The following is a 13924-nucleotide window of genomic DNA, read 5'->3' as shown; positions in this document are numbered from 1 at the left end:
CAATAAAAATAATAATAATATGACAATAATATATTATAATAATATGCAATTTAAAATAATTGATAAATTGATAGAAACTGTTTTATGGTTTCAACTATTCATCACCATATTCAGGTTCTTCATAATAACAACACATAGAATTGAGTTTGTCATTTACACATTTGAAAAACATACTATTTGGCAAAAAAAACATCAATAAAAAACACAATTGACATTTAGTTTGAACTGTCTCTGAACAAGAAACCATCAAGTCTCTTCACATTTGGACGTACTAGAGTTATTTATTGGGACTATAAGTGTATTTTGGGGAATTATTGCACTAGCCTAAAAATACTCTGACACTTTAGTACTCTAAAACAACTATGTGTCATTTTTTTGTGAAGATTTAATAAGACATAGTGTATTGATTTTTGAACTTGAACAATCTTTAGACAATTTTTGTTGCATGACAAAGCCAGGCTTTTTTCACTTCTTTCCTATGCTAAGCTAACTGGCAGTAGCCTAATGATGTGTTATCTATCTTCTGATGTGATAAAGAAAACTTGTGTATTATCCAAATTCCAAACTCTATTAAGATGCTGATCATAAATTTGGCAGAAAACGCTTGATGCAAATCATCTCTCCATCCCTTGTGTTTTTGTTATCTGTATACTGTACTCCCTCTAACAGAAAACGAGGGAATGACCTAGAGACCTCACAGCAGTCACCACCACAGGGAGCAGCAATGACTAAGCATCATAATGGTAAAAATACTTTGTGATATAGGAGCTTTAGGAGCTTTGATTTGGCCAAGGCTGTATTGCTTTCGTCACTGGTTTCCTCTTCCGATTTTGGACAGAGATTTCGCTGATGAACACAGATTCCCAAAGGTACCAGATGGTATGTGCCTGACTCAGCACCGGCTCTTCTTCTGTGGTGATAATGCACCTTTTGTTTCAAAACACATAATCATAATCCTGCAGCTGAGCAGAAACTCAGGCAAATCTAACTCTGATTTATCTAACGTTTATTCAATCTGGAGTGAATGTTTGCTAACTAACTAGCTATCAAACTAAGAAGTGGAGGTGTATCACAAATGTAAGAAACAATGTATTTTTGGGTTAAGTTTGACTCAACCCCACCTTCCAGCACTTTACAAATCAAACAGTTGTGTCTTCATCGAAAGGCTTTAATAGACCAGCAAGCTGAAAATAATTCTTTATTTCTAAGTGTCAGGGCTTGAATTCATTCCCATCTGGTGTTGGCGCCCAAATCTCTTCTTTTGGCTGACCTGTGTGCTACCTCCTGTCATCCAGTGCAGTGAGTTGGATGCAGCCCAGGAGCTAGTGTATATAATCCCCCAGCATGCACCTAGCACACACACACGTCCATGAGCCAGGTTTGTGTTGCCATGAGGACAGCGAAGCAACAGGGGAACAGAGCTGCAGCAACACGCTTCCTCCGGAGCTGAATAATTCAGAATGGGAGGATAAGGCTTTCTCGTTATGATATGTCTGTCTCTTTCTCTCACACTGCAGGCTTCATTTGGATGTATTTCTGAGGTGGAACTGACAAGACCAAAGAGATTAACCCTGTTCTGAGAGTTATCATTCTCTATGTGCATGTTCAAAGAGACGATAATAGAAAAGCATTTGCAAATACGCTATTGTGTTAAAATGGAGCATTCACAATGACAAGCCCTGCAGACTGAAGAGACGGTGAGTTACAATATTTGATTTTCTCACTCTTACATCACTTTAATCTCGGTTTTTGTGGACCGAGCTCTCTAAAATGTTAGCACCCAGTAAATAACAGTGATTTCACCTTCGCACACTGTTTTCACGCTCTAGCATGAACGCTCTCAGAGGAGTTCAGGAGGTGTCAGTCTCCATCACTCACTAATCTGGGGAGCTATAAAGTATTCCCCAGCTCTATACCCATAACGGTCTAAATAAAGTAAAAACTTCAAAATGATAATCCTAAACACAGAAAGACACTATTTTCTCACTCTATTGAATATAACATGTTTCTGAAAGGCAACAATCCAATGATTTAAAAGAAAAAATGTTTAAGACTCCTTGAAATACAAAAGTAAAATATAATTTTACAATACAATTCAAATAAAACAATGTATACACAAAATACTCTTTTGCCTCAGTGAACATGCTTACCTTTTTTTCATATTTTTTCTTATTATTTAAAAACACTTCTCTTTTGGCAAAACAATGTAGCTATGTATGTTAGAAATATTAGAATTATATATGCAGCTCTCTCTCTGTCCCTGTTGTCGCATGTTCTATAGTGTTGCCTTGTTTAATACAATATGACAACACCTCTGAGTTGGCATCACACTTTTTTTCCAACGCTCTCTTGGCAATCTAAATAACACATTTCAGTCAGTCACACATGTTGTTTGATAAACTGATTCTGTTGAAATGCTACCCAGCCTTCTTGTTTTTTTTGTTTTTTTTGTATTTGAGGAGATATTATGTAATTACTGATAGCTATTTTACTGTAATTGTCACTTTTATCCCAGTGGCAGTTACTGTAGTCTTCACGTGTTGTTATAAAACCAGTGGGACTGGACATCCTGTGCAGAAAATATTTTTGAATTTACTGCGCCCTAGTGGTGGATTTAATCACATAAAGAGAGAGCAATTTGTCACATAACTGGATCTGAGTATCAAGAAAATACTTCATAATGTAGAACCTAAAAATGTTAATAATCATTACTTTAGTACTATTTCTGTTTTGCAGAAAGCTGTTTCTCCCCATGTTTAATGATCACTGTCTCACTCTTTTATCAGCTGCCTCTCTCTCTCACATGCAGGACACCAGATGTTTGAGGCGATTGCTGTCCACCAATGGCTGGGCTGTGCAGCCCTCTTCCTGTTGGCAGCGGGGGTGGCCATCTCATCTGAAACCCGCCGGTCGTGTCCACAGCCCTGCCGCTGCAACTCCGTGCTGCAGGAGGTGAACTGCTCTGATGGACAACTCACTACAGTGCCCAACATTCTCCCACAAAATACTAAATTACTCAACTTAACACATAATAAGATCAAGTCTCTGGTGCCGCAGCAATTCCAGACTTTGACACAACTTTTAGACTTAGATTTGAGTGACAATATCATGGTTTTAATTGAGGTGGAAGCATTTCTCGGCTTGCAAAGTATAATAACTCTGCGTCTTGCTCGCAACCACCTAAAGATTATCCATGTTGGGGCATTTGATGGTTTGCCAAAACTCAAGTTACTGGACATAAGCAGCAATGAGATCCTTGTTTTTCTAGATTTCACTTTCCGCGACTTAACTGCCCTGCAGTTTATTATAGCAGCAGATAATGACTTAGTATTTATTTCTCATCGAGCTTTCACTGGCCTCACTAGTCTGCAAGAGCTGCGTCTCGATGGCTGCAACTTCACTGCTGTGCCGACAGAGGCGCTCTCTCAGCTTGGCGGGCTGAGGATTCTCCATTTTCACAGATTTGGCCTCACAACGCTGCCAAACTACGCTTTTCGTCAGCTAGAGCATCTCAAGGAACTTGTCATTTCCCATTGCTGTCTGGAGAATCTGTCAGGAAACAGTCTCTTTGGACTAAATCTTACATCCCTAACTCTTAGACACTGCAACCTCAGTGCTGTCCCCTACACCCCTTTGCATCATCTTGTATATCTTGTGTACCTCGACCTTTCTTTTAACCCAATCACATACATTCATGGGAACCTTTTTGGGGAGTTGCTCCGGCTCCAGGAGCTCCATTTGGTGGGGGGATCATTGCTGCGTATCGATATTGGAGCATTCAGAGATTTGGCTAATTTCAAACTTCTGAATGTATCCAGAAACCTTCTCACCACACTTGAGGCAGGAGCTTTCCATTCAGTGGACACCCTTAGAAATCTGGGACTAGACAACAACCCACTAACATGCGACTGCCGCCTGCTGTGGATGGTGAGAAGGCAACTATATCTGGAGTTTGGTGGAAATCCACCGAGTTGCAGAACCTCAGTGCAGTTGCAGGGTTGGTATTTTCTGGACTTTACTGGTGCTGAACTACCAGGTCTGCTCACATGTCGACAGCCTCGTATTCTGAACCGCAAACCTCAAGAAGTGAGAGTGGATCAAGGACACACAGTGGTGTTTTACTGCAATGCAGAGGGTGACCCTGTGCCATCTGTCACTTGGATAAGCCCACAGCTAAAACCTCTATCACCCATCGGCAGAATACGGGCTCTCTCTAATGGCTCGCTGGAGGTTCGCTATGCTCAACCTCAGGACAGTGGTGCTTATTTCTGTGTGGCATCTAACGCGGCAGGAAATGACAGCATGCCAGTCAGCCTTCATGTCCGAGCCTTTCCAGCATCTTCCAAAAAAACCCTACGTCTTAAAGGCTGGTTTTCCTTTCCGTCCGCCTCTCCAGGTGTGAGTGGAAACCAGAATATCCCATTTGATGTAAAGACGTTACTGGTAGCTGCAACTATTGGATTTCTTTCATTTTTCAGCTCTGTGAGCGTATGTTTCATCTTCATGCTCTTATGGAGTAAGAGTAAAGGGCAAATAAAGCACACAGCCACAATAGCATATGTGCCACGAAGTGCTCTGTCAAGTAGTAACGGAGGGAAAGGCAACTATATGGAGACAAGCAGGTTCACCATGAAACTAATATGAGTCACTAAAAGGTTTTCTATTGCTTGATTAGATTTATTTTAATTAATTTAATTTCAAAGCATGCAAATGTATTTCCAACACACACTGACTATTAATGAATTTGTATCAATGTAAGCTGTTAGCTAGAGCTGCAAAAGGGAAAAAAGACAAAGTAAAATGTGCTGGCATGATTCTAGATATTAATAAAAGTTTAAGTAACGCTTTAGGAACATCTAACCACATAATTTCCTCTCTGTCTCTACACAAACGCTTCACAAACCCTGAATGTAAACCAACCAAAGTAAGAAATATTTCATTACCATAATGCATTTGCTGTAGAGATGTTAATTATTCAGTTAATTGCATGTTGATTATATTGCTTTGGTTGATGTTTATGTATGGAAACAACCTACAAATGTTTGTTTTGTTCATCTGGTTTCCGAAGAACAAGTGAAATGGCGCTCTTTTAAACTGGAATAATTATGATCGTTGTCAGATGTACACAATACTTGCATCTACAGTATAGTGCATGCCATTCAAACTCCATTTGGTTATATATTGTGCTGGTATTCTAATATTGTCACATTTACTGCTGTAATCATTACTAATATATCTATATCCCACACATCTATTAAATAAGTATTTACATTTCCTAAATAAAGTACTTCATCATAATAAAAGTTGCATAAAATTATGCTGATTTCTTTGTGGTTATTCAATGTTTCTTGGTCATAGGAATCATCAAATGCATAAAGCATAGTGTTTGCTTTGTGAACCCCTAATAAGCAAAACATGGAAGAAATTATTTTTCTTCTATATTTTTGTTTAGTAAAACATGAGGGGTCTCCAGGTCACAAATCGCACCAACATAATATGAATAAAACATGAATATAGTCATTGATATTTCCAGAGTGTTCTTCTACGTTTATAAGAGGCAAATTCCTAAAGGGCTTATGCTATATGGGACGGCCAGGACCATCAACTACTGAAGGAGCTTCTGTCCTTAGGATGTCCCTATAGATGCAGGAGAACAAAGATACTATAGTATCCTCTCCTTGTGCTCATTTATCCTTAGTGCTTGTTTTTCAATCCTTATTTGCTTAATAGCATATGCACTTTGGCTGCTGTATGCATACTTTTATGAATTTCCATTTCCCAGTTTTAGCTCTACACTTTAATCTGTTGATGTGTCACTGATGTTGTCCTTTCAAACAGAATACATTATTTCTATTGACACCAAAGGGTAGCTGCGGCTGTCTAGGCTATAATCAAAGGGATGTTGGTTCGATCACTGGTCCCTGTTGTCTTCATGTCACAAGTGTCTTTGGCAGGTTACCAAATCCCAAATGGCTCTTCGGGGTTTTGAATGTTAATCCTTTCTAATAAAGTGTCAATTTGGGATTTAGCCTTTACCATCAGCATATGAATGTTGGAATTTGAGTGGTGTGTTAAGACTGGAAAAGTGCTCTGCAAACATAGGTATTTCAGCGTAATACTGTATTACTTTTTACATTTTTTTAAATATAAAATGGTGTTGAAACAAACCGATCACCAATACATAAATCACTGCCACGGTGAAGTTCATATAATGCTGTTGCTATGGCAATATATTACCTTTCTGCTGGTTCCATGACAACAGTATCTAACATCGTGTCATTGTAAATGTACCGCAGTCAAATTGTTCGGTCGATGAAATAAATAGATATAAAATAAAATATACGGTCAAATTATATAGAAACAAACGTACCAAGTGTATGCAATTGGGAGGGGTTCTTTTTTTAAATTTTTTTAACATAGCCCGGAAGTACATCAACTGCACCGGATATACTGGTTAGGCATTCCGAGCGGTTAGCGTTAGCTTTTCTTCTTAGCTTGTGTTACGAGATGTGAGTAATAAATAACACTTTTTAGGCATATTAGCGTGAAATAAAGCGTATTCATAACTCAAACAAATATGGGTACGAACAGATAACTGAGTAAGCCAGAGGTAAAAGCGGTCCCCCCAAAAACAGCCTACACCGATACCCGTCATCTCAACATTAGCTAGCTAGATACCCACAAGGGTCTGTTGCCATTGTTCAAACATCACAGCCATGACTCTCGCAGTGGACCGGGAGCAGAGGAAGACTGCGGGAAACCGCTTGTCAAAATTGCTGGATGCTGAAGAAGAGGATGATTTCTACAAGACCACGTATGGAGGCTTCAACGATGTAAGAAATCAACTGACTGGTACAGATTAAACCAGCTAACTGTAACACGTTAGCATCGCCTCTTAGCTAGCTTGGTCCCTCGACTAGCTGGTCATAATACACCGATGTATTACTTGTATCTACATTATCGCCCTAAATGCATGCACTGTCAGATAAATCATATGAGGCTGTTACTGTCGACAAAGGATTCAAGGTTGCAAGAAATGTATTTGGTGTTGGTTTGTTTAGATCTTAACGTTGACCATTCAAAATAACCCATACAATATACTACACGATTTCTTCAATTGTTAAACTTTTCATGTTCCCAAGCAACTTTTTGTATTTATTGTTTCTGTAGTGGGTCCAGTAGAAGTGACAGGCATATAAAAAGCCACATTTACTTTGTAAATAGTAGTGCCCAGCCACTAACATGATTTAAATAGGAAACCATTCTATTGATTGACTGGGCTAGCTAGGGTAGGATAGGTAGACACAGTAGGTACAGCTATAATTGAGGTGTGGAGGTGTATAATTGATATGTCTCATATTTAATCTTCTCTTGTTGATACATTTGGATGAATTCACCAATACACCCCAACAGACAACAGCACATATGATGCTGCGAATGTAACCTTAATCAATTACTCTCTTGAACAGTTTTATGATTTTAAAGACGTTATCTTTATGAACGTAGCATTTATTGCAAGCTGTTTTATAATTTCTAGCGTGACAATCCTAATAGACTGCCAACTCAGTGTAACATGTCCACAGCCTATATTTAAGAAGGTCATGACTCCAGCATGTGCTTTTCAGTGCTTCCTTAGACTGCAGGTTTGGGGGACTGGAACAAAACCCCATTACCTGTGTTTCTCATGTTTTGAGCAGGAATTGTCAAGTGTGCTTGAAGCCACAGTAGAAAGAGAAAATACAAAAAATCTCAAAGATGAAAGAAATGTATTTACGACCAATATGAAACACACCAAACGATGCTTCCACAAAGTGTGTCTGTAAATGATTCTTGTCATTAAATCCACCATGCAATGTGATTCATCCCAAACTGTGACCACGACTCCAGTATTTCCTGGCCGACTTAATCTTCACAGCTGACTAATTTGTGAAGGCTGTTTGAGGGTGCCAGCCTTTCCTGCGTCACACTCTTAAAGAGAGAAGAAAAGCTTTCGAGGTTTTAGGATTTATGTGTATCAAAAGATTATATGCTATTATTCAACATTCAAGTAACTTTATTTACATTTGAAGGCTGAGTGGTTTCTTCGATTTACAAACTTTTCTCGGTAATTTTCAGACAGATGCTGGATTAAGTGTCAACTTGTGTTGGGGGATTTGGCAGCAGCTGTTTCGGCTGTTCTGACGATCAGCTGGAGTTGACAAGAGAAGCTAGGAAAAAAAATCACAAACAAATCCTGCCTGAAACGCCTCAGACCTCTCTGCTGGCAATTTGACAAATCAGTGTGACCATGCTTGTGCATAAGCTTACATTTGAGGGCTAGTGTGACTAGGACTATTTTTATACTTTTGATTGATGTTGGTGTCTTTCATCACATTTTATTTGTGTGTTTTGTCATGATTTTCACACCATGATTAAATATCAGCGGGGTGTGTCCTATCTGTGCACTTGCACTACTTGGTATTCAAGAACAAATTATTTCTCTTCCTTAGATCTCCGTTGCTTGTATTGAAAATCTCAGACTAAATGCAGATTCCCATGACTGTTTTAAAACAAACTGCTGTTTAGTAACTACTTTAAAATACCCACTTTTTCTTCACCTTGTAAATACACTCCATGATGAGCCTGATGGCTGTATCACCTTGAGATTTGCTTGCTGTCAACACAGAAACATAGTGAGCCGCCTCTCTGAATGTGTTTTTGTTTTAGATCTGTGAGTTGTGTGTTTCTCAATAAAAAATAACCATGCTTGTTGTATAGGAGAGATTTTACCTCAGTAAATCTCATGGCTTTACACTACGCTTAGCCCACATGCATATCACAGATCCTCACTGAACTACACTTGCCTAATTGCTTCAAACTGGTGGCACATCCATTTTATTGTCATGATCAAATAATTAAACACAAGCTTCAAAAAAGAACTTGGGGAATTTGGTTTAAAAACTGACACCATGGTGTATTCTGAAGCTCATTTCATCTACAGGTAATCTATTTCAACATGTTTTATTCATTTTTCCAGGAATCAGGAGATGATGAGTATCATGGAGAACATTCAGACACAGAGGATGAGGTGGACAGCGACTTTGACATCGATGAGGGCGATGAGCCCGACAGCGACAAGGAGGATGACGCACCTCGGAGGAAAAGTCGAGTTGTTACTAAAGCATATAAGGTAGGAACAATCATTTCCGGAGGTATTAGACTTTGAATTAAGCTTTTATATTAATATGGGAATTAAATTATTTCATCTATTCTATTTTCATATGAGAGACATTTTATTAAAGTGACACTGCAGCTTGAAATGACCTGTTCTTATGACGTGCAAGTGTTTTCACTGACAGATTCTCAACATGAACAACGAAATTCATATATGACTTGAAATAGATCAGCAGTTGACAGGGTTTTTGTCTTTGTTTAATCCAAGGAACCAATAAAGGTGGCAAAACCCAAACCAAAAAAACCCTTGGAGGAACAGAAGAAAACAGAGAAAGTGAAAGTTGAGCTCAAAAGGAGGATCCCACCAGAGTTCCAAGACTTTGGTGAAAGTAAGATTGCAACAAACCCTCAACAAATGCCCACACACTTAATGATCCAAAAACACTTCACTAAAACTGTTTAACACGTAAACCATCACTTCATTAGCACACTCTGATTACATCACAACTGCACTGTTTCAGTATTTGAACATTATGAATAATTTCTTTAGCTGTGTATCATTCCTTAGCACGGAAGTCTGTGAGGCAGTCCACCAGTGAGCACACCCGAAAGACAAATCTGCGCCTACAAGAGCGTCAGGATGCCCCAAGGAGGCGGAGAGGTGCTCATCGGGACCGGCCCCTTACCCAGGAAGAACTGCTGGCCGAGGCCAAAATAACGGAAGAGATCAACATCCGATCTTTAGGTGAGAACATGTTATTTAAGTTAATCAAATGTAAAGATTTTTGGTCCCAAAAATGTTCTGTCTTGTGTAAAAGTACTTTATGTGTTTGTGATGACTAAAACAAACATGTCTGGCTCTGTTTATGCAACAACAACACATTTCAAATATTATTTCCTAGACAGATAAATAACAATATAAATGTTACTCTATAACATTTGAATCAAGCTTAAGGGTCCTGAAATATTCAGCCTGTTAGCAATACTTCCTTCTAACAGAACTTAGTCCTGTGTCATCTGCATAACCTTTTCATCACGGCTATATGATACACCAATGACCTTTCTGTTGATGATTACAGTATATATAGACATTTGAAATGCAAAACAGATGCCACCAACTGTATTTATAATATATGTGAATCAATGTAGTCCATCTGTGGGCAAATACATAAACATAATCTTAATGATTATTGATTTTTTTAACTAGTGATTATTATTGCTAAATAAGTTATGAACATGTGTACGAGTTGAAAAGAGTATGACCTTGTTCATTTTACTGTGTAGAGAACTATGAACGTCTGGAAGCAGACAAGAAGAAACAAGTCCACAAGAAGCGGCGATTTGAAGGACCGACCATCCGTTACCATTCCGTCCTGATGCCCCTCGTTTCTCATTCGGTCCTAAAAGAAGAAAACGTGGATGTTGAAGGGTACGTTTCATACGATCTACCTTCGAGACTTAAACTAATCAACCTTTTTTAGGTATCATTTTTTTTTTACACAGACCAAGAGTGTTTTTGTGTATTTTATAGTTGAATTATTTTAATTTATTTCTCATCTACCAAAGGTTGGATCAAGATGTCCCTCAGACTGCAACACAAAATCCCAGCACGCCATCCCAGCAGGCTGCCGGGGGCCTGTGTTCCCGTACTTATATAACATTCAGCACTGATGAAGCTTTCGAGGCGACCTTCCAACACAGCAGCCAGTCGAGTCCTCCGCTGCCCATCCAGGAGGTTTGTCCCGTTACCCACAAGGCCGCGCTGTACAGAGACCCGGTGACTGACATACCTTACGCTAACACACGAGCCTTCCGCATCATCCGAGAAGCGTACCGTAAATACGTGGCAGCTCATGGATTTCCAAACACTTCGGGTGGGGTGACGGGACTTGACTCCTCAGCAACAAAGAGCTCCCGCCAGAAAATGGTTGTCAAGCAGAGTGCTATGGCAACATAGCTTCATTCTGAAATAATTTACAAACAAAACAATTAGTTTAGGCACAATGACTCGATTTAATCACATGGAGTGAATCCCTGTTTTTACACAACGGTCTACATATAGTTTTATTTCATCCATACAACTTATGCTTGGCTCCAGTGTTTTTGCATTCAGCTATCAATGTGATTATTACATCAAAGTTGGTGAAACAATAGGAGTCAAACACCAATTTTCCAGTACTACTGTTGAGCATGAAATTACAAGAAGTAGAAGTTATTGAAAATCAAACATTACCACAACCAAGCAGGTGGTTTCAAGCAGCTTTCTTTCAAACTACAAACAACCGTATCTTATTTTTTGTACATTATCACCCCGATTGAATACAAATCTAGTATGAATAAAAACATCCCTGATTGCTTTAGATGTTGGTCTCATCTGCACGTTGGCAGATTATTGTTTTTTCTCTTAAACAAAATGCCTTTTTTACTGTCAATATATCTGGTCTCTACAAATGTACATATTTCTCCACAAAAATAAATGTTTGAAACATTTAAAAACTCATATTTACTGAATCTACGAACTCTGGTTTATAACGCATCAATCGCAGAAACAACGGATACACTGAAAAGACTCTCTTAGCATTCCTTTTTCATTTTCATTTAATGTTGTTTCACCCTGTAGTAATGATCTACAGCTTGCTTCACCACCCTCCATAATCACATTAAAACTAATTCCATCTCAAATGTCCTTCACAATCTGAAATCCACCCTGAATCTAACCACAGTGAGAATTGTGTCATTATCATGATATTAACCTTAGAATAAAAACATTTTGCTTTTGCTTTTTTAAGCTTTAATTTACAATTCAGACAATTGCCATTAGTGAAATTATTCAAATTGGGCCCAGGAGTTTCATTTACTGCGTGTATCTGGCAGGTCATTGTGAACATTTTAATTAATCAAAGCTGTTATTGCTCATTGCCAAATTTGAACAGACTCCATTGTCTCAATATGAAAGAGTATTGACAGAAAATCTTCCACTTCTTCTTAATGTTTACGTCTGAGTCACCCCCTCACTGTGTAGACAGAGGACAAGACATCTGATGAATGATAAAGCACATGACAATATAAAAACAACAGAATACATTTTTTGAAGAAGTTTGAACCAGCCGTTGAGCTATAATCAAAAGCTGTTATTTCTGGTCCTGGTAAATAACATAATACAAAATTCCAGTCTCAAGTACCCCCACAGACAATACTGCTCTGTTGATCCCTAGGACCTTGAAATGGTGTTTTCTATATTTATTCTCTCAGGGCAAAATCACAGAGCAACAGAGTCGCGCTGTACAAAACCGAGTGCTTGACTAGCATGGCACCTCTGACCCCTCACACATCGAAAAACCTCTCTCCCCTGCACAGCGCCGTGTAGCTTTTGGCTATCTCCACCAGTCTGTGTTACATAAAGCCCACTGGGGAACAACAATATTGTAAACATTTAGTCACCCTGGTTTCAAGGAAAAATATCAGCCTGACACATCCATAATAGTGAAGTGCCTGTAATGGCTTAACCAAAAACAAACAAATCAAATTACAAACAAAAAAAGAAGAAGAACCAGATAGCGAATCAGAGACACATCCATTGTCCAGGCCAAAATAACGTTTTTACTTTGCCTTTTTCCTGTGTTTTCAAAAACAGTACACAACTCTCTTGCCCTGGTAAAAAAACATATTCTCTTCTGGTGTCAAATCCCACCTACACCTTTCTCCAATAAATACCAAGATCACCTGTCCCATATCACCAAGCTGCCTTCAAAATAAAAGCATAAACATCTACTGTAATTCATTTAAGTACTGAAGCTGGACTTAATCTCTACGAAACAGCAATAAAACAAGTGTTTCACTATTAAATAATACAGATCATGAATAGATCCCACACTGCCCTTGAAACTCTTTTTGAGTTTCAGGTAGAAATCCAGCTGAGTCGTCCTTCGAATCAGTTCAGCCCTCAGCAGATGGTTCAGGCAGACATTTCACTTCTGAAGGAGCGGTCCCAAAATGCAGATCTGATGCCACTGCCAAGAGGATCATGTTGCACTCAAGCGGATCTTCTCCTGCTGTTCCTGAAAAGTCTGGATGATGTTGTGCCGAGCATTTTCGCTCTATAAGCATTCAGCCATGTCTTTGTTCTGTGTTCTTAGCAACCAGGCTGTTTACATTAAAAGGCTCAGGCTCCATTTCATGTTGTTTACCTGTCAGATCTTTGACTAAAGGGAAAAAAGAACTGACCTCGGCTAATGTTTTCGCTTCAAATGAATGGATGGATGAATGACCATTACAGTTACATTTATAGTTCACATATTTTTGATTAATAGTCTATCACAAAAATGTAAGTCACAACAATTCTAAAGATTTAATTAATCATTTTCATGCAAAAATGACTCTTGTTCCCACTGCTTTCGGTTATTATCCTTCAAATAATTGAATGTCTTTGTCTGCTGTTGAGAAAAACAAGCAATTTGATGATATTACATTGCCTTCTTGGGAATTTAGGCATATTCATTTGTTCAGTTTTTATACAGAAACAATTGCTGGAAAATAATATGATAATTTTTTGGTAATTGGATGACTCACTTCTTTTCTCCTTTCAACTCTTTAATTTTAAGGATTGGCTACTTTTCTTTGTTTCATTTTAAATTAACATCTGTGTTTTTTGGACTGCTGGCTGTATTATAAAAATATATTAGGTTGCAGTCAGAGTTGTCTCCCATGATGAAATCCTGTCTCTGCTTAAGTTTTGTGTTGGATGTTCTAATGAACAACACATTGTCAATAA

At 38.5% G+C, this 13924-nt stretch overlaps 2 protein-coding genes across 3 annotated transcripts; both read left to right on the top strand.

Moving 5' to 3' along the window:
- Positions 1 to 1378: 1378 nt before the first annotated feature.
- LOC134874584 (leucine-rich repeat and immunoglobulin-like domain-containing nogo receptor-interacting protein 1) lies at positions 1379 to 5317 on the top strand. Its single transcript, XM_063898640.1, has 2 exons — positions 1379 to 1697; positions 2810 to 5317. The coding sequence occupies exon 2, from the start codon at positions 2818 to 2820 to the stop codon at positions 4642 to 4644; it is 1827 nt and encodes a 608-aa protein (XP_063754710.1). The 5' UTR covers positions 1379 to 1697; positions 2810 to 2817; the 3' UTR covers positions 4645 to 5317.
- A 1122-nt stretch (positions 5318 to 6439) lies between these two features.
- vps72a (vacuolar protein sorting 72 homolog a) lies at positions 6440 to 13924 on the top strand. Of its 2 annotated transcripts, none has more exons than XM_063899973.1 (6): positions 6440 to 6833; positions 9017 to 9169; positions 9422 to 9542; positions 9722 to 9898; positions 10438 to 10582; positions 10720 to 13924. In XM_063899973.1, the coding sequence occupies exons 1-6, from the start codon at positions 6717 to 6719 to the stop codon at positions 11108 to 11110; spliced, it is 1104 nt and encodes a 367-aa protein (XP_063756043.1). In that variant the 5' UTR covers positions 6440 to 6716; the 3' UTR covers positions 11111 to 13924. The 2 variants fall into 2 exon arrangements, with proteins under 2 accessions (XP_063756043.1, XP_063756042.1); XM_063899972.1 differs by having other exon boundaries at positions 9704 to 9898.

The sequence above is a fragment of the Eleginops maclovinus genome, chromosome 13, assembly GCF_036324505.1.
Source record: "Eleginops maclovinus isolate JMC-PN-2008 ecotype Puerto Natales chromosome 13, JC_Emac_rtc_rv5, whole genome shotgun sequence".
NCBI lineage: Eukaryota > Metazoa > Chordata > Actinopteri > Perciformes > Eleginopidae > Eleginops > Eleginops maclovinus.
The sequence above is the reverse complement of the archived record's forward strand: the minus strand, read 5'-3'. Positions and strand labels throughout refer to the sequence as shown.